This window comes from Phalacrocorax carbo, chromosome 4, assembly GCF_963921805.1.
Source record: "Phalacrocorax carbo chromosome 4, bPhaCar2.1, whole genome shotgun sequence".
NCBI lineage: Eukaryota > Metazoa > Chordata > Aves > Suliformes > Phalacrocoracidae > Phalacrocorax > Phalacrocorax carbo.
Genome location: NC_087516.1, coordinates 68,229,445 through 68,250,156, shown reverse-complemented (window position 1 = coordinate 68,250,156; position 20,712 = coordinate 68,229,445). Strand labels below are relative to the sequence as shown.

Below are 20,712 nucleotides of genomic sequence, written 5' to 3'. Positions count from 1 at the left end.
TCCCTGCTGTGCCGTCCGCTCGCAGTTTTCCTCTGGTTTGGCGAGCGCAGCCAGTTTCCTTCCCACCGGTTCTGCTGTGCATGTACGGTTTCTTTTATTTAAAAAAAACCCAATCAGACAAAAGCCAACCCACCCCCCCAAAAGCAGAAAAGCGTTAGGAACGGGAGACTTCGCACAGTTACAGAGGAGCCCAGTAAAGCCCGGGGCCAGCTGTGTCCCCCCAGGTGGTGGCTGAGCCCCCTCACGGCGGGCGCCCCCTGAGGCGTCGGGGCTGCGGCCATTGACGGGGTGCAGGGGTGAGGACAGAGCGCTCGCGCCGCGCCGCGCCACGCCCGGCGCGCGACCCCCGCCTGTCCCCGCCCTCCCTCTCCCGCCCCGCGCGGGCGCGCACGCCGCTCACCTGGGCGCACCTGAGCGCACCTGGGCGTGCGCGAGCCGGCGGCGCCCGCCCCGCGCGGCGGCGGCCCGCCCCGCCCGCGCCCGGCCGCGCAGGCGCACGGCTCCTCGGCCGGCAGCGCTCCGGGGGCTCAGCGCTGTCATGGCGGCAGAGAGCGGCAGCGTCGGCAGGAAGAGATGGGGCTGATCGAGTCCGCGGCGTGAAGCGGCGGCGGCTGAAACTTCAGGCGCCTTTCGGTGCGAGTGGCGGCCGGCGCTGCTCTGCGCTGCCCAGCCCGCCCTCCACAGCCGGCGAGCGGGGCAGAGCGGCCGCCTCCCGGCCCCGGAGCCCGGCGCCAGGGCAGCCCGCGCCCCCTCCGCGGCGGCGCCGGGCGGCGAGCGGTGAGTGCGAACTTGCTGGGTCGGCGGGTCGCTGCACCTGTCCGCGCCGGCGGCCGGGGCGGCGGCGGCACAAGGGCAGGAGCCGGAGAGGCGGCGTATGAGGAGCCGGGCGGGAAGGAGGAGCGTATTCCCTTAAAAATACCCAAACACGTCCAAAACAACCCAAAACTAAGCCCCTCGTACCGGTGTTGGGAGCGCGGCTCTCGCCGTGCGGCGAGTGCGCGGAGGCTCCCGCGGTGAGAGGCGTGAGCGCTCCTGCGGCGGCCGCTGCCGCTGCTCCGGCGCGGGGCAGGGACGGGACCCGACCCGCGGGGCTTGCGGGGAGCGCCTGACTCTCCGCGAACTGAAACCTATCTCGGGTTGTCCTTCAGGGCTGTAAATACCTGCCTCAGGGCAGAGAGCTGCTGACAGACGCCGCCTGCTGAGGAGAGAGCTGGGACTCCGAGGGCGCGTCCTCCGCCCGCCCGCCCTCCCCCGCCGGCCGCGGGCTTCCTCAGGAGCCGGAGCTGCCGGGGGGAGCGGCCGCCGCTCACCGGCCCGGGAGCCCGAGTCGCTCCCTCTTCCCGGAGCGGCGGGCGCGCTGCTGGCGTTTCAAGTCGTAACCTGAAGCGAGCTAGCCATGGCGAGTGACGGCAAACAAGTTGTTCAGCCAACAGGTGATGATGGAGGAGGAGGAGGAGGAGCGGGAAAAGAAGGAAATGCTGCTGAAGGGGGAAGAGTGCTGCAGCCTTTGAATCCAGGAGTCCCCATCCGAGGTATCAAGATGAAATTTGCTGTGCTGACAGGACTGGTGGAAGTTGGTGAAGTGTCCAACAAAGATATAGTCGAAACTGTGTTTAATCTGGTAAGTTGATCGCCTCTTCGGGCATGAGGGAAAAGAACAGCATATGTGTGTAGAAGAATCCCATGCTTTTTTTGTATTATTTTTCTATCAGTACTTTTTTGACATGTTTACACTTTCACCATACTAGATTTCACTTATGGATCACAAAAGCTGAAAAGAAAGCATTGAGGCCTCTATATACATATTTAAACTTGAAGCAATTCTAAACAGCATCCTCCTTAGTTTGCCTCAGAGAAATTTAGAACTGAGAAGTGTATTGTTATGTTTAAACATTGAACAGGTATACTCATCAAGAAAGTTAAATGTTGATTTAGTAACTCAAACTGTCATCAAAACACACACGTTGTTGTTTTAAGCCAAAACAACTTTTCCCGTGAAGATGTTTATGTCCCTTTTTGCTTCCCTTTTGATTTGGAAGCAGGCAGAACTTTCATGTTCTTTCTATGAGGGACGGGGGTGTCAGGAAGCACTTCATTCACATGTTTTACTTTGCTTATTGGGAAGAGTAGAACATGGTTTCAGTGTCCCTTATTTATTAATGAATTAGGTAGTCAGCTGCTATTTTTTGAGTACAGGATGGATGTATTTAATACTTCATAACAGATCTCACTAAAAAATGAGGATACAACTTCTATTGAAGCTGCAAACATAATATATACTATTGAACTTTTTGGGCCACATTTAAAACAATTAGGCTAGTTTTTAATGTTTGCTTGCTGAAGGAGGCCAAACAGGAGAAAAAAACCATCCTTAAGTTTACAGGGATACTCTGCTATTATCAGACGTCTCAAAACATCTCTAAAAATACTCATTGTTCCTCCTCCTTCCTTTTAGTGAACACCTCTGACTTTAAAGCCGTGTGGTTTCTGACAAACCAGGAAGTGAGAGCATATAACAGTATAAAGCTCAGTAACAAGGAAAGTTGACGCAAAAGGCATACTGTTTTTTAAGTGCTATTTGCATTTCAGTTGTTAGTAGTAGTCTTTGCTACATGCAGGTTTGAATTGTCACTACATGTTTGTGTACTGTATCTGTTTGTTTTTTTATTTTATCTTCTTGGGTTATGATAACTGTTTATTTTTTGAATATTTTCATATTAACAGAATGTAATGCTCTCAGTTGTTTGGATGAAAGTCTCAATACAGAGGAATTGCAGTACTGGCAAAAATGAAGTGCAGATCAGAGGTTTCATGGATGCTTCAAGTATGAGAAAGTAATTTAACTTACTTAGAGTCTACTTGACAATTGTCCTTGACAAAAGCTACTGCTCAGACATGTGGACACAAGGTTCAAAAGGAAATTCTGGTAAATAGTGTATGGTTTAGGACATTGTGTGAGAGGAAATCGTTCATGAGCATGTTAAGTTTTACTTTGCATGGTCTTTTGAGTGGTGTACTGGAGGTTTATTTTATGGCAGCAGTGGAAAGAGGGTCCACAGAATAATTAAAAATGTAAAAGGTCCTTGATCCTGGGATTCCTTTTCTGCTCCATTTTGGACAATAGAGGAATGAAAAATTAGGCTTCATTTGGAGAATCCTCAATTTCAGATTTGAGAGGTCTTGAGAATTTGACCTCTGGAGTGCATTCTCCTGGATCTTCATTTCCCAAATAGAAGCAGGGGAGAATTTCTGGCCCTGGAAATTTTTGAAACTGTGTTTTCACTTTTTCTGCAAGTGAAACAAAATCCCTGACCTCTCTGAGAAGATTCCCTGACCATTCCAGTACACCTACCTATGATGTGGGAGGCTAAAGTTCATGCTTCTACACCACATTATTTTATCAGAGCAGTAGTAGCCAGTTGATAGTTATCATGAAACAACCAGTAGTTTGGTAGTAACAACACTGCCTGGATCGTGTGAGAACAAAATCGGAAGTTTTGGGTAATATCAAAAAAAGTAGGTCCCTTGGTTTCTCTGAGTCCTGGGGAAACACATCAGCTACTGGTGGCCAAGTTGGAAGGAGAAGATGTCTTGATGTTCCGTGTTTTTATTAAAACTGGAATGCTTAAAAAATCAAACCAGCCAAAAACCTAGTAGTTTTTGTTACAGAAAGTGTCAAACTTTTTTTTTTTTTTGGTAAAAACTCTTCAGCTGATGTTTTAGTATAGCTTTCTGGGATATGATGCCTCTCTACAAAGCAATACTCATCCTCTGTCATGGAGTTTTGCCTCCGTTCAGTTGTTAGCTGTGACCTCTTTGTTTTGTTGATTAATACCTCTGAAATCACTCTGATAAGAATTTAAGGTATGTGAGGTATTGGTTAGCAGTGGTGTACTTACTTTTCTGTGCGTGTATACAGAAAAGATTTAACTTTTATATGAAAAAGTAATTCCTAGCTGTGGCCTTTCTGGTAGTTTTTTTCCCAGTAGCTTTTCGGAGCGAGTTTACTCATGTGTGTGCAGGTTCAGTTGGGGGTATGAAAATCATGCTGTGATCTGTTGTCACAAATGGGGTTAAGCCCATCATATCCCCTCCTATTGGGTTTCATTCAGTTTGGTGACTCATAACTGCACTACCTCAGTGGTGTTTGCAGAAATTGGATAGCTCACTTGTACTTTGAAAGGAGGAGATTTACAGTGTTTGGGGGATTTTTTTGATCACTAAAGTGAGAAGTCTTTAGACCAAAGTGGAAGGAGGGCTGGGCAAATCTGTGTCGAAAAGTGTTTTTATGTTCTTATTTTTCATAGCATAACCACCCTCAGATATGAAGAGGTGGGGTTTTGTTCTGTTTTTTTTTTTTTTAAGGGAGGTTAGCTGACCTAATTTTAATTTCTTGAGCAAACATGTTACACTTAATTGTGTTCTTCAAACTTGCTGTAGCATATGGAGGTTAGAGTATTTCTTTCTTTGTGATGGAGAGTCAAGAGAAGCCCAAAGTGCTGTCTTAGTGTTCATCATCTTTAAGGTTTTAAGAAATGGTCATGCTTTATATGTGAAAGACTCAGAAGGTCAAAAATCTGACCTGCTGCTTATTAGATAAATTTGAGCTTCTGTAGTCCTGATTAATTGATAAAATAACTTGTTCAGTCCAGCAGTGTTAGATCTGGGAACCACCTGTAAGTCTGTCCTCCAGCAGTGTAACAGAGTGCTTGGGGATCTCCCTTCTAATGCACATCAAAAACCTAGTAGTCTCATTTTATTGTCTTTGGAAATTCTACTCTCAGAAATACTCAAATTGATCTGCTTTGTTTTGGTCAGTATTTTCTGAGAACCTGATTTTCCAGCCCATGTTAGATATGGTTTTTTGTATTTCATCACTTCTTAAAACTGAGAAGGAAAATACTGAGTTAAAGAATGTTGTTATTCTGTGAAAAGCTTTGAAAGCACATTCTTGTTCAAGTATTAATCTGTTTTGTTGCTTTTCTGACAGAGTAAACTAAACTATGGGTATACATTGGTCATGCATTGTGAATTATATGTTTAATTGACTTTGGGCATGAATAACTCCTTGAATTTCCTTTGTATACAAATCAGTTGAATTCCTGTTTGTTACTTCATATCTGCCCCCACCCCAAGTTTATTAAAATAAAAAACCCTTCTGGTAGGAGAAAATGATAGAATGGAAAAATAAATTATTTATGCTGGGATCTGTTACTAATTTAAAGAAGCTGTGTGTTTTTCATAGTTAAACAGAAAGACAAAGACCTCCTACTAATGAAGAAACTTTCAGATAAACAGAAATAATTCAGCAATGGGCAAAACTTGAAAATTTATATATAATTATTTACAGTACTGGGCTACTAGTGTCAAAACAGATTTTTAGGATGTGAAGTTTTCAGGGGTAGAGAATGAATTGTGTTCTGAAGACTGTACAACCTGCATTGGAAATATAGGAGGTCCTGCAAAATCTTTTCTAGATAAAAATTCTGGGTGGAGCTTCTCTTTGACTCCCCTCTAAATGGGCTTGTCTTGTATGGTATGTCAATGTTGTCTTGTTTCCAAGTTATTTCAAGTTTTTTGTTTATGTATAAAACTTAGGTCACTGGATATCCTTGTCCTTCAGTAGGTAGAGGGCTCTCGCCAACAAGTGTTTTGTTGATAACAAATGCTGTATGTGCAGCGGTTAACTATGCTGCATTATCAGGCTTGCAGTGGGAAATGGATATTCTGGCAAAATTCTGCTATGCTTCAAACAGGTGACTGTATGTATTGTCTTTCTCTGTGGTGTTGGTATGATTCCATCTTGGGACTTACGCCAGAATTTACTCAGGTCTCAAGACAACTAGCATATAGAGACAACATAATCTAGACTTTCTGCCCTTCTTTAAAGAAAGTCTTGCTGTAAGTCAGTTTTGTTTTAAAAAGCTTTAGCACTTCTAAATGTTCTATTGACTATAATATAGATTCAGTTATTTGTTTCAATTCCATTTTTTCCCCTCAGTCTGTGTTGCAAAGACTTTTTTTCATGTTCTATCTGTCTCTTTGGTGAGGAGAATGTGCTGTTGCCTCTGATTCTGTTCAAGGATTATGAGCTCCTCACCAAAAGTCCCCTAGTGACAAAGTGCAAATGAGAAAGAAATCTTAGTTTTTATCACCTTCAGAGGAAAAATAACAGGATGTGAGGAGCAAAGACTAAAATTACTTTTAAAACCCCATTTGTCATCTCTCTCACTTCTGCCAGACTTTACTAAAACCACAAAAATCAATGTAACTTAAAAAAATTCTTACTGTGTTCTTTCCTTGTTTCTTCTTTTTAAAGTAACCTTCTTCCTCAGTCCCACTTGGCTTGTTTTGTAGAACAAATCTGAAATAAATGTTACAACTGCCACTTGTTTGCCTTCTGCTCACGTGCCCTCTGCTGCTCTTGTCATGTCTCCATTGCTATGGTTTCTGCACTATAAACTCTATCGTTATTCATGTTGAAAGCTAATGGCATCACCTGCTGATACAACAGGTTTCTAATTTGGTATGAATGCTTCTGAAACACTAGTACAATGGATTTTATGAAATAGAAATTCCCCTTTCTTCATCTCTGGTCACAGGCATTTTTTACATGTACCTTCTTGTAGAAAACCCCCAAAGCTAATGCTGATAGAATTAAATGTATCACAGTAGTAAAAAAGTAATCTTAAATGTCTTAATAACAATGCATTGTTTTCATTACCTTACTGTATTTTTATTGACAATGCTAGGATTTATTTTTTGTGTAATCTTCTCAACACTGATGACAATTGAGAGTAACCAAATAGTTTCTAGAGCATCACTGAATACTGTGCATTTCTTAATATCTGTAGTCTTCCCTAGTAGATTACCAGTAATTACACCTCTGGCTACAGTTATCCTAGTTCAGTTGCTTCTGTCCAGTTACAGTATAGATGATAAGGTGAGTCTGTGGCTTTAACTGGGTTAAGCTTGTAGGTTTGTTTTTTTTTTCTTTTAAAATCATAGTAAATTGGACAGTCAGCTGTCTTGGTGATCATGCATGATTTTACTCTTGGTGGAGGAGTGGAATTGGGCAAAATATCTGTAATGCTTCCAAATCTGTCTCAATGTCCTTCTTATAAAATACATCAGATGCAGACTTCTTGCTGGCCCCTTCATGGTTGGGAGGCTTGTGGCTGGTTTGATGAATGAATTTAGATTCCCTGATTCCAAGTCATCTTTGTGGTTTTGAAGACATCTCATTTGGGATCTAGTAACAGTAGGTGATGATTTTGGTAAGTTTAGCTGACTAGATGAGGCTGAGATGTTTTTCACCAGACTTTACCTAGTTGAAAGCTGTTGAGTAATGGGAGTCACATGCCCTTCACTTAAAATAAGAATGACAGACCTGTCTTGTAGAATGTATTCTGAGCAGTTACAGATACACTTACTATTGAAGTAATGCGTATTGGGTTTTTCCAGGTATTGATGCAACTTGGGCGTTACTTTGTAGTTACTGGAAATATCACTCTGCATAGTAAGCGTAGGAATTTAGGGAAATTTTGTGGTCAGTTGAGAAAGGCATGGAATGTAGCGAGTGAGATGGTAATGGCAGTCTTGAGTTAGACATCCTGATGATTTAGAAGAAAATTGTCTAGACTCTGAAGAGGAGCTGATTTGTACTTTGGCTGTGGTACCACCTCACTTCTGTGACTGCAGCTTAAAACACACTGTAGGATGACAAAATATCAAGGATAAAATCTTAAGACCACAGAGGGAAATGTTCAGTTTTTCCTCACTTGGTTTTCCTCCCTAACTGACTGATTCTTATAGCTTGTTGTGGCCAATCTGAAGTTTCAAGTGTCTGTGAAAGCCGGTGAATGACACGCTCTCTGTGTTTTCCAGAAGTGTTGGCATCCTGTACTGCCATTAGTAGGCTCTGTAGAAACCTAAAATAAAGCCAGAAAAGCAAGGCTGGATCATGCATTTGCATATATCGTGTCTTAATAATGCAATATTTGATATACAATTTTAAATTAGCAGTCCATTCTACAAGTAAGCCTGTTTAAAATGTGTTCATAGCGTACTTTAAAATTCCCCTTTAGAGAAGAACATATCAGTTCAATGACAGATTTTTCTAGTTGGTGTCCTCTAACAAAGGAGAGTCAGGTATCTCTTGGGGTTGCTTTGCTCTCTCTAAGTAGTATTTTGTATCACCCCTGTCAGACAGTACTGGACTAGGCAGACCATTGGCCTGACCCAGTAGTGCAGTAATGTAGTGGCCATATGGACTGGCTCAGGAAAAGCGTTTGCGGATTAGGGAATAGCATGAAATTAGTCAAAGGCATCAGGAAAATAGGTGGATGGCCTGTTACAGTTGCTACAAAGGCTGGACATTGCAGGGTGAGATAAAAAAAGATAATCACTTCCAACGGACACAAATCATTATTGGAGGGATGAACCAAAGTGTTCAGATTCAAGAGGACTGTGAGTAAAGAGAAGTTTTTTTAAGTGGCTGTATTGGATGAATACTGGAGGTTGAGGAAGATCAGAGACAAGGTATTTGCTTAATTCCTTATTAAGGCCATGTTGGTTTGGTGTGGTGTTCAGTTCTCAGTGGCTAGTCAATCGTACATTCAGATGCTGCAGTTTGCTGAGAAGTCCCAGTCTTCCGAAAATCATTGTGTGATTTTTTTCTTTGTTTTGTTTTGTGTCCGTGTTAAGATTTCAAGTCTGATAAAAGACAAATATGAGCATTCTCTGTGTTTTCTTTCACTAACTGTGTATTTGTTTTACCACCTATTGGGGAACCTGCGGTCATTATGAACTGTATACTACTTGACATTGTGTCTGACTTTTTTTCTTCTTTTTACTAGATAACTTGGTAATTTAAAGCATTTATAACTTTTGTCTTTATGTGGTAATGAAATTCTTTATGAACTTTAAGGAGGAAGCTTCAATCTGTTGCACAGATTAAGTAAGCTTTACAGTTTAGTCATTGGACGTGAAATAGCTACTTGCTACCTTCAGTGTTTCTGTGTATAAAACCATTTAAAAATCTGTTCTGTCAGATTCAGTCTTGCATGTATTAAACTTATACATATTTTTCTCAAGACCTTCTCTTTATTTTAAATGGGTCAATCTGGAAGAAAGTTTTTGTTCATAATCACTCATTACAGTTAGCGAACTTTCTGCTGTTCAAGTGTCTTCCCCAGACCCCAGGGGCCTTTCTGGCCTCTTCATAACACTTTGCATGATGGTTTTTGGTATTAGCTTGACCTAATTACTAATGTCCTAATTTAGGTTACATTTCTGCTTTAACTAATTCTGGATTTTTGTGTTAGACTTGTGCTAGGGCATATTATTGCCTGTCTACTAGATTGGTCATTTTTTTTCCTCTGAGAAACCTTCAGACTTTGTCTGCTTGGGAGCTCTAGCTGTTTGCCAGGAATCTGAGGGCTCTAATTAATTTGCATAAAACAGGATACTATTGCCACCTGCTTTTTTAATACCACGTGTGGCCGTTGTAGACTGTAGTTTCCAGTATGCAGTGCTCCATATTTAGAGCAGATAGCAGTTGAGATGCACCCTTGCACAACTGCTGTAATCAAATTTGCTAAACGCTGCTGCTGTGTGAGTTGCAGTTGTACCTTTTCCTGAGACACTCTTGTCTTTGTGCTGATACTAGAAGCTTGTTGTAATTTGTGAAGAGTTTGCATTGCTACAGTGCTTTAGATTCCAAAGCTTCACAAATAGGCGGAAGTAGTTTCTAAACAGAAACTAATTTGTGGAGAAGAAAAACTAATGCTTTCCATTGCACTGGATTCCTCTAGTAATAACTGGGGAGCTGGGAGCAGCTACGTCCCAGGCATGTTTTCTTGTTAATAGCTGCCTTGAGATGATATTTAAATGAGAATAGCTAGTGGGAATAGGATGTGCTCTGTTGCTTCTTGTAAAGTGCTTTGCGAGTTTGAGCAGCAGGTCTTTTTACTGCAGCCTGCAGATGAGTAGTTCTGTTGATGTTTTTGTATTCTACATACATCTAGCTAAAAAAATTTTGTGTGCATTATTCAGCAAATTCAGATTATTTTTGGTGTGACTGAAAAGCTGGAAATGAGTTGTTCAGGCTGTTCTATTTTGTTGATGCAAGTGAAGAAAGCAGCTCTTAAAGAGCTACTGGGTTAGCTTTCCTTTGCAACTGAGAATCAAACCCAGAGTAACTGCTTAGGACTCATCTGTCCTATGGAAGTGTTACATGTGGTCGTGTCAACCCACCCCTGCCTCCCTGCTTTACCATCAGAAGTTGTTCTCTGTGGTGTGGACAGAAGTTACAGAAATAAATTAAAGAAATTAAGTCTATTTGCCCCACTTACTCAAAATTTCTAGTTTTATGCTGGACTAGCCCTGTAAAACAGTAACTGTAACAGTGCATAGGGTAACCTGTAGCTTATTTATTCTCTCTTTTGGGAATGCTGAAGGGCTAGAGGCACCAGTAAGCAGTAGATAAGATGGTCACTGCAGCGGGAGAGCAATTTGTCTTATAAAAGAGCAGCAAGAGAACCAGTAGCATCCTGCAGTGATTATGGAGTCCAGGATGCTGAATGCTTGCTTGATACATCTCGCACAAATTGGTTCCTCTATCAAACTGTGCAGGTTTGAGTGGGAATTGTACTGGTTGCTTTCCCGAATATGTCTGGAATGGGGGTGGGTCGGGAGCTGTTTGATAGAATAAGGTAAACCCTGTTGCTGTAGAATTGCTGAAAAAAGGCTTGGCAGATCCTGCAACTTTTAAGTTTTAGTAGTCCATTATTAGAGAAGTCTTTAAGTTACGCTGTTTGCACTTCTTGGGATTAAAACTGCGTTCCTAAGGATAATTTTTTGCAGGATTATTAATGATTCAGATGGACTTTGGAATCAAGTAGTGCTTAAAAAAAACAACACACCCCCCACCCCCAAAGGTTCTTTATGTGGAATCATAGATGTAACTTCAAAAAATTGGCCAATGACACAGAAGTAGAATTGCTGATAAGCCTTAAAACAATGCAGTTGGGATGGTGGGGAGGGAGAGAATAGGAGCCAAATGACTAATGTTGGTAATGGTGCATGACTGTTAAATAAACAAATGGAAACTATCAGTCCAGTCAGCATCTGCCTCCTGCTAATGTTTTTGTTGAAACTAAGCATGTGATTTGTCTGTAGTTTTGGTTGTGAACTTGAGTGAAAAGAACTAGCAAGCTTCCCCCCAGCCGCCCCATGGGAGTTAGTTATACTGTAGGATTTGGTTCCAGTGCATAATTTAGGTGCCGTAATGCCTGAGTTTTAGGTATCTGATACGGAGTATGAAACGGAGCAACTGTGACTGCATTTTTAGAATGTGTTTTGAAATAGCTAATGTGACATGGGGAGCTGTCTATGTTTACTATATTGCTGATGTTATAGAATGGGAGAACACTGAGATGCCAGGAATGGATATTTCAATTGGGATTGCAAAAAGTTCTCTGTCCACTTTATAATCTACAGCCAAGGGTCACCTTCTGAAGTCACGGTGTTCTTAAGACTCCAGATTTCCTTGATTTAAATGAAATAGCAGTGGTGCCCAACTCAACAATAGAGTGCTGTTAAAAGGGTTTTCAGGCACAGAAACTGTACCAGCAGCTTCCCATCTTTATGCAAATCAGTAAATGCTCATGGGGGAAAAGATTGCCTTGTTTTCTTGCCCATTTCTTCCTCAGAATAAAGGTCCCGATCTTGTGCCATGCTGGTTTATCTACTGTTTAACCTCACAGCAGGACACTCTGCTCTGTCCCTTCTGTGCTCTCTGCACCCCTCTTCTGTGACCTGGCAGCTGTCCTAGGCTGCAAAAGTGAGTCCTGAGCACTGACTGGGTTCTGTAGGGCCTGGGGAGCTGTGAATGCCACTGTGTGCTGCAGTTGCTGTGGATCAGCTGATTGGCAGGGGTGTTGCCTTTGGGGAGATATTTATTTCCTGACTCATCTGAGACCTGGCATCTTGTGCCCTTCCTGTGTACTACTTTGAAAGTGAAATGTATATTGCTCTGGGAATTTTGCTGGCTTAGTAAAGTCTCACCTATGCAGGAAACAAAAGCGACCCTGATTTCTATCCTTAGTAGGAAGAGATTTAAATTGCCATTTGTCAGGAGACTATAGCAATGGTGTTATGACTTACAAGGGGACATTTCTAAGGCCTCTTCTGAGAAGGCTAGGCTTGTATAGAGCAAAGAATGCCAGATTCATGCATATGGAGAGAAGGCACAGGAAGAAACAAGTCTCAGACCTTGTGGTTAAAGTGTTTGAATAAGGTTTTCCATCACTCATGTGACAGGAAAGGTTTGGAGCTGGACGACAGTGGATTACTTGCCCACATGTTAGGGCTTTAGTAAAGTTTTCTTTATGGTGTACAGAATCCTGATTTCTTTCCTGGAAGGTGAATTATCTTCAGGTAGAGGGGTATGTCCTGTGACTGAAAGATCACTGGAGTTCGTTAGACATATTTCAAAAAGATAGAATTTAGATAACAGAAGCTAGAGTTTCTTGCTTCTGGATGGTGGTGTCATTTTGCAGAAAAGTTTTATCCCTCTTTGCAGCTAGATCTTGTTTTAGGAGTGTGCTCAATGCTTCTGCATACTGTCTTGAGAGAAGCCGTGAGGAAGCTGAAAAAAATGTCACATAACACTCCTGGATACAAGTTAGTGTTGTGTATTATCTGGCCTCACCCCCCCGCCCCCCCCCCCCCCCCCCAAAAAAAAAAAAAAAAAAAAGGGGAGGGGGGCCAGAATAATTTTCATATGATGTAGATGACTGTAACAAGGAAACTTGTCAGTTCAGGCTTTCCTTCAGCTAGGTTTTGTGTAGCAAATTGAGAAGCCTGGGAAACTGGATACAAAGTAGAATCGGGGGGGAGGTGGAAAATTGAAGTTTCACTTGAGACCTAACTTAATCTTGTTGATGGCTTTGCTGTTGTTCTTAGCACTTAAAGGTGGATATGTCCATAAGTGTTTTTAATTAGATATGCAAAGAGTTGTTGATCTCTTTCAATTCCAGTCATATGAATAGAGGTAGAGGTAAAATTTTAGAGGAGCAACCTACCTCTGCCCAAAGAAATTGTCTTAAAATAACATCACAAATGAACAGTTTAGTCACTGTAACTGTGCTGTAGTAAAACTTGATTATAAACTACTTGTTTCAAATTCAGGCTTTTGAAATCAAATCCTGACTGTCTAAATGTCATGATCTTGTCACTGTCCATCATATTAGAAAAGTTGTGGCAGCCTGGTGAAGTTAGTAGTGACTGCAAAAGGGGAAACTTAACCTCCATTTTTAAAAAGGGAAAAAAGGAAGGCCTAGGGAACTACAGGCCAGTCAGTCTCACCTCTGTGCCTGGCAAGATCATGGAACAGATCATCCTGGAAGCTGTATGAAGGCACATGGGAAACAGAGAAGTGATTGGTGACAGCCAACGTGGCTTTGCTAAGGTCAAATAGTGCCTGACAAATTTGGTGGCCTTCTATAATGGGGGTTACAGCATTGGTGAATAAGGGAGGAGTGACTGATGTCTTCTACCTGGACTTGTGCAAAGCTTTTGATACTGTCCCATATGATATCTTTGTCTCTGAAATGGAGACATATGGATCTGGTGGGTGGATCACTCAGTGGACAAGGAATTGGCTGGATGGTTGCACTCAAAGAGTTGTGGTCCATGGCTTGTTTTCCAGGTAGAGATCAGCGACGAGTGGTGTTCGTCGGGGTCTGTATTGGGACCAGTATTATTTGACATCTTTGCTAGGGACATGGACAGTGTGATTGAGTGCACCCTCAGCAAGTTTGTGAATGACACCAAGAGTGGTGTGGTTGCTACTCTAGAGGGAAGGAATGCCATCCAGAGGGACCTTGACAGGCTAGAGAGGTGGGCCCATATGAACCTCATGAGGTTCAACAAGGCCAAGTGCAAGGTCTTGCATCTGGGTCGGCGCAATCCCAAACACGGATACAGGCTGGATGATGAGTGGATTGAGAGCAGCCCTGAGGAGAGGGGTTTGGGGATGTTGGTGGATGAAAAACTGAATATGAGCCAGCAGTGTGCGCTTGCAGCCCAGAAAGCCAATTACATTCTGGGCTGCATCAAAAGAAGTGTGACCAGCAGGTCCAGGGAGGTGATTCTGCCCCTCTAGTCTGCTCTGGTGAGACCCCACCTGGAGTGCTGCGTCCAGCTCTGGGGTCCTCATCACAGGAAAGACAGGGACCTGCTGGAGTGAGTCAGAGGAGGGCCACAAAAATGATCCGAGGGCTGGAGCACCTCTCCTGTGAGGACAGGCTGAGAGAGTTGGGGTTGTTCAGCCTGGAGAAGAGAAGGCTTCAGGGAGACCTTGTCAGTAGAGGCCTCTCACTACTTAAAGGGAGTCTTCAGGAAAGATGAGGAGTGACTCTATCAGGGAGTGTAGTGACAGGATGAGGGGGTAACAATTTTAAACTGAAAGAGTGTAGATTTAGATTAGATATAAGAAATTCTTCACTATGAGGGTGGTGAGGCACTGGAACAGGTCTCCCAGAGAAGTGGTAGATGCCCCATCCCTGGAAGTGTTCATGTCAGGTTGGATGGGGATTTGAGCAACCTGGTCTAGTCACAGGAGTTCCTGCCCATGGTAGGGGGGTTGGAGCCAGATGATCTTTAAGGTCCCTTCCAACCCAAACCATTCTGTGATTCTGTGGGAAAAAATCACTTTGAAGTACACAAGAGCACCAGAAATGCAAGCTAAACTTGCATTTGGAAGCAGGGGGAGGGAGAATTATTTCAGTGGATGTTGACTTCTGTCTCTGTCATGTGTTGTTTAGTATCTGTGTTTTTGTTTGCTCTGTAGTGTGACACTGTATACTAGTCCTGTAGCTGTTCCTAACTGACATGTAGGGTTTAATGATAATTTCATGGCTTATTCGTGTTGAAGTTCCTACTCTGGTAGTTGAAGCTCAGTATCGTCCTGAACAGGATATTTTCATGCATTTCAGTGTAGTAATGTTGCATATGACTCACAATAGGACTAGTCAGACACAGGCTTAATGACCATTTTCTGGCATGCATGATACCTGTTTTGTGGCATAGCTCTTCAGTTTTGAAATACACTTACTCTGTGTCTTCTGTGGGTTGGCAGTGCTTTTGACTTCTGTAGCACTGAGTTAGAAGCGATCTTGATGCTTCAATTTCCTGTTAAAGGCAGGTATATGGGGAAGGAAGCGAACAGCTTTAAAAGCTTGTTAATATTCTTGTTCCAGTTGAGTGCTCAACTTCACAGCTTCTAAGAGTCAGCTTTAACAGAGGCTCTACAGATCTGACAGGCTGGATCAATGGGCTGAGGTCAACTGTATGGAGTTGAACAAAGCCAAGTACTGGGTCCTGCACTTGGGTCACAACAACCCCATGCAATGCTACAGGCTTGAGGAAGATGGGCTGAAAAGCTGCCCAGTGGAGAAGGACCTGGGGATGTCGGGTTGACAGCTGGCTGAACATGAGCCAGCAGTGTGCCCAGGTGGCCAAGAAGGCCAACAGCATCCTGGCTTGTATCAGCAGGAGTAGGGCAGTGGTTGTGCCCCTGTACTTGGCACTGGTGAGGCCACACCTTGAATATTGTGTTCAGTTTTGGGCCCCTCAGTCCAAGGAGGACATTGAGGTGCTGGATTGTGTCCAGAGAAGGGCAACGAAGCTGGTGAAGGGCCTGGAGAGCAGGTCTTATGAGGAGAGGTTGAGGGAATTGGGGTTGTTTAGTCTGGAGAAAAGGTCTCCCCTCAGCCTCCTCATCACTCTCTACAACTGCCTGAAAGGAGGTTGTAGTGAGGTGGGTGTTGGTCTCTTCTCCCAAGTAACAAGTGATGTGAGGAAATGGCTTCAAGCTGAATCAGGGGAGGTTTAGATTGGATATTTGGAAAAATGTCTTTGCTGAAAGAGTGGTCAGGCATTGGAACAGGCTGCCTAGAGAGGCCGTGGAGTCACCATCCCCGGAGGTGCTCAAAAAAACATGTAGATGTGGCACTTCAGGACATGGTTTAGGAGACACGATGGTGGTGGGTTGTTGGTGGGACTTGATGATCTTAAAGGTCTTTTTCCAACCTTAATGATTCTATGATTAGTATTTCCTGTAGATCTATTGTTTGCATGTATGAAGCTAGAGATACAGTTAGAATTCTGTTTTTCAACTCTGCCTAGGAGTTTTGTTTATCTAGGATACCTCTAAATGGGTTTGTTTGCCAGTGACCTTACTGTGTGCATTGTAAAAAATGCTTGAAAGCACATATGGATCCTTAAAACAGGTATTGATCACTATAATGATGGATCAAAGCAGAGTCAAGCATTTCTCAGTTGCAGTAATTGTATGTGCAAATTCCTATATTAAAGGATGCCTGAACCTCAAACATAATCCAGAAATTTGAAGGTCAAGATACCTTTGTTTAAAGACTTTAATATTTTGGCCAAGAGGAGCTATTGCCCATTACCAGCATGCAAGCTAACTGTCTCTGATTAAATTAACTGTGGTGTCAAAGAAAACACAATAATGAAATGTATGTACGGCAATTTTATTAATTGAATATTAATAGTCCAAGCCTAGGGTTTTGGGCGTGTTTTGGGTTTTTTTTTGTCTTCAGGCAGCACTTTGTGATGTGTAATGCTGTAGCCATCATCTCTGTATAGCGTGGTTCCGTGTTCTGGTGCTGACAGCCAGTATTTATACCATCACTGTGTTTGGTATATTATGAAGTAGCAGACTCCTCTTTGGGATATATTCATGCCCCTTGCTTGCTTGATTTCCATATCAAAGATGGGTGGTATAAATGCAAGGAGAAGAAAATGTTATTTTTATTTGCTAATTCTGTAAACGCAACAGGGCCCCTAAGAGTCAGGCTGGGCTCTTTCCTTTTCATTCTTTAGGTGTAACAAAGTTTCTGCAGATTCAATCGGGTCTTACTTGCTACAAGTATGTGGTCATGACTGATATGGCACATTTAGTTAAATTTAAGTTTCCTAAGAGGAGGAATAGAGGTCCAGATTTTTCTACAAGATTGTAAAGATACATAGAGTAGCAAAGGACTAGAAAAAGCTACTTCTACTCCACAGGAGCTACCTGCTTCGGAAGCATTCATGTATAGGACAGCAGAGAATGGGTAGAACTGAAGCTAGTGGTAATTTTGGGTAGGTGGTGCAAATTAAAGTGCCTCAAGGCAACTGTGTGCAACAGTCAGTGCTGTTGGAAGATACCTTCCTCCTGGGCTGTGCTTCCTGTGCTGCTCCATCCAAAGATATTTCACAATAGCTCCTTTGTTCTAATGGCAAGATAAATTAATGAGAAGTTCTGTCTTCGCATTTCTGTATTACTTGTTCTTACAGTCCACAATGTCAGTTCAGTGTTGGCAATAAAAAGCTTGAACTTCAAAAGCTTTTACGAGTTCATAAATAAGCTATTTAGCAGAAATGTTTGGAAAGTTGATGTCCGTTTTCCTCTCCCTGTGAACTGGTCCAGGTGTAAGTCAGTGGTGTCTTTACTTTTGCTGGGGTTAAATTACAAATATTCAGGATTAATCTTGGAAAATGAAGAAGAATCAGTTTGGTTCCTCAAGATGGAATGTCAGGATTTTAAAATGAAAACTAGAAAAGATGTTAAAATAAATGAAAAGTTGCTCTCAAGAGTCTGTGATTTGTACATTAAGATTACCTGATGTCTTTTGTTTTAAGCAATCTTCAAGGATTTTCTCTGTGAAATTGTAGTTTTGTTTTGTTTTTTAACACTTGTAAACTGAAATACTGAAAAACATATTTAATTTACCAACATTGGGGAAAATACAGTGACAGTGGATGGAAGATGAAGAAAATCATACTGTTTTTCCTTTCATATATAATTTAAAAAAGGGATAGGATTGTTTGCTTTTTGTTTATTATTGGACTCTTTCTGCAAAGCATTCAGCACAGACTACAACACTTGCTTAAGAAACCATTCTTATTTCAAGATGAACCTAAACTTATTTAATCTTTGTTGCCATTCACCTGTTTCCTTTTACCTGCAATGCCATCTTTGGCAACACTTTTACCTAAACACAGCTGGTCAATGACAGATCTGGAATACAAGAGACTGCCGTGATACAAATACAGACACCATTACTCATAATTTGAAAAGTCCTTCAATATAAAAATTTTAACTCTTCTTCCTTTCCTCTCATGCAAATTTTGAGACAGGAGACAAGAAAGGGACTTGTGGAACACATTTATATTCAGCACAGAAGAATCCTAATTAAATGTTTAAGGAAATCTTCAAGAAGGAAAGTAAAAGTTATAGGAAGATGAAATTCAAGTTACACTTATTTGTAACCTGATCAAAATGTAAAGCTAGTGTCAATCATAATGTGACAAAATACTGTCAGCTAAAGTTTATAACCTTTGTACAAAGCAATTTGCAGACAGCCCAGAAAAGAAAACAGCTTTCAGCATCTAGAATAATTCCACTAAATAAGCATTTGACTGCAACACTGACAAAAGAATTCTAGTAACTATTCTATTCCAGTGATTTTATCAACTCAAAGATCCTTTTTTTTAAATAAGGTAAACAAAACTTTAAGAAGAAATCAAAATTCCTTTAAGCGTAATTGCCAATCTACGCCGTTACTGAATCACAAGTATCTCGCTGAATGCCACCACCCTTCAAACTTGAAAGGTCATATTAAGCAAGGTTCTCTTTTTGTTTTAAACACTTCCCATTAAGACAACTAACTACAGTGCTGAGTGCTATATTAATCACCTAGTTTCTTAAACAGTCTATGTGCTGCTTGCAGAAGTTTGGAACTAATTTCACTGTTTAACTCTGGAGACTGTTACGACTCCTGTCGCCGCTAGAGAAAGGAACAATCATGAGAGTGGTTCCCTCTTCTCCTGTATGTGGGCACTCCAGGCAAAGAGGAGAGGCTGCAGCAAAGGACAGCTAAAGCAATAACACAGCTCTTGCTGAGCAGAAAATACAGACAAAACAGGCAGCAACAACATTCTGTCAAAGAAAGCTTCCCAGTGGCAATCACTTCATTGCCACCACAGCTCTGCACTGAGAGAACCTAAGAGGAAAGCAGTGGGTTATGGAAAATAAAGCTACAGATAAAAACCCATCTCCACGGAAGACTCTTAAATTCCTAAAATATTACATACTCATTTGCTCAGCAACCATTTTTAATTTAACTGTGTTTATTCTCAGCATCTATTATACTATTTTAACTGTGTTACACATGGCACTACAGATGGTGCTAAATGACTCCAGGTAACCAGAAGAATGCCCTTGTGAGGTAATAACATTTAAGAAGTGATAACATGAGATTTCTCTTTCTTATTATGTTCCAGTCCCATTCCTCACTGTGTTTAATAGAAAACTAATTTCAGATTTATAGAGCGGTAACATTTTTGGAACCCAGAAATATGTGAATGAAGTCAGTCATATAAAAAACAATACTTTGTAAGACTACCAAAAATAAACTGAGAAATGCGTCCATTTAAGGGAGACTTTTAGAGAGTTTGGTGGGGAGACAGGAGTAAATTTCTCTGCTTATGCCTCTGATTACTCCAAAAATCAATAATATTTTTTATTCACACTGCATAAGAATGTTACATTTATGAAATCTTCCAGTTTACATACTGTCCTGGTTTCAGCTGGGATAGAGCTAATTTCTTCCTAGTAGCTAGTATGGGGCTATGTTTTAGATTTTTGCTGGAAACAGTGGTGATAATGCAGAGATGTTTTAGTTGTTGCTAAGTAGCACTTACACTGGTCAAGGACTCTTTCAGCTCCCTGTGCTCTGCCGGGTGCACAAGAAACTCAGAGGGGCCACAGCCAGGACAGCTGACCCAAACTGACCAACGGGATATGTCATACCATATGATGTCATGCTCAGTATATAAAGCTGGGGTAAGAAGGAAGGGGTGATGTTTGGAGTGATGGTGTTTGTCTTTCCAAGTAACCGTATGCATGATGGAGCCCTGCTTTCCTGGGGGTGGCTGAACACTTGCCTGCCCATGGGAAGTAGTGAATTAATTCCTTGTTTTGCTTTGCTTCCACGCGCAGCTTTTTCTTTACCTGTTAAACTGTCTTTATCTCAAACCGTGAGTTGCCTCACTTCTACTCTTCCGATTCTCTCTCCCGTCCCACCAGGGGGGAGTGAGCGAGCGGCTGCATGGTGCTTGGTTGCTGGCTGGGGCAAAACCACAACACATATTTCAACATTTAACATGCATTTTGTCCATGAATCATCCTACTAGCATTAATTCTTTCCATCAGATCTACAAGTAGATTCTCACAAATGTGAGATCATAATACTAGGGGACAAGAGTTCTTAATTTTTTCAAATTACAAGAACTAGTCTAGTTACCAGTTTAAGGAGTTTTACACCTTGGGAGTATATAATACAAAAGCTCTTGTTTCCTCAGATGGTCGTTGGCAGTAGCCATGGTTATCACCATCTGCAGTGATGGCAGTGACAACAGCTGCACCCACAGCAAAGCAAACCAGATACTTCAAATTATAACACATCTGTGCTTCCTCGGACATCGTATTTTGCACTTGGAGTTTGCTGCACAAAACCAAACAACTTACAGATTTGTCCCCAATGTAACTCTGCTTCAGGTAATATACAGGAACTCCAAAGAGCTTTACCTGAAAATAATTACACATTTCTGACTTTAGATTTGAAAACCTGAGAA

The 20,712-nt window shown here is 42.0% G+C and overlaps 1 protein-coding gene across 3 annotated transcripts in view; it reads left to right on the top strand.

Moving 5' to 3' along the window:
* The first annotated feature begins 518 nt into the window (after positions 1 to 518).
* Positions 519 to 20,712, top strand: part of LRBA (LPS responsive beige-like anchor protein) — a 418,626-nt gene continuing 398,432 nt past the window's right edge. For 2 of the 3 annotated variants that reach the window (XM_064450320.1, XM_064450319.1), the window contains exons 1-2: positions 519 to 777; positions 1,149 to 1,621. In XM_064450320.1, the coding sequence (XP_064306390.1) occupies positions 1,397 to 1,621 (225 nt within the window). In that variant the 5' untranslated portion in view covers positions 519 to 777; positions 1,149 to 1,396. The remainder of the gene's footprint in view (positions 778 to 1,148; positions 1,622 to 20,712) is intronic. The other variant, XM_064450321.1, reaches the window with a different exon arrangement.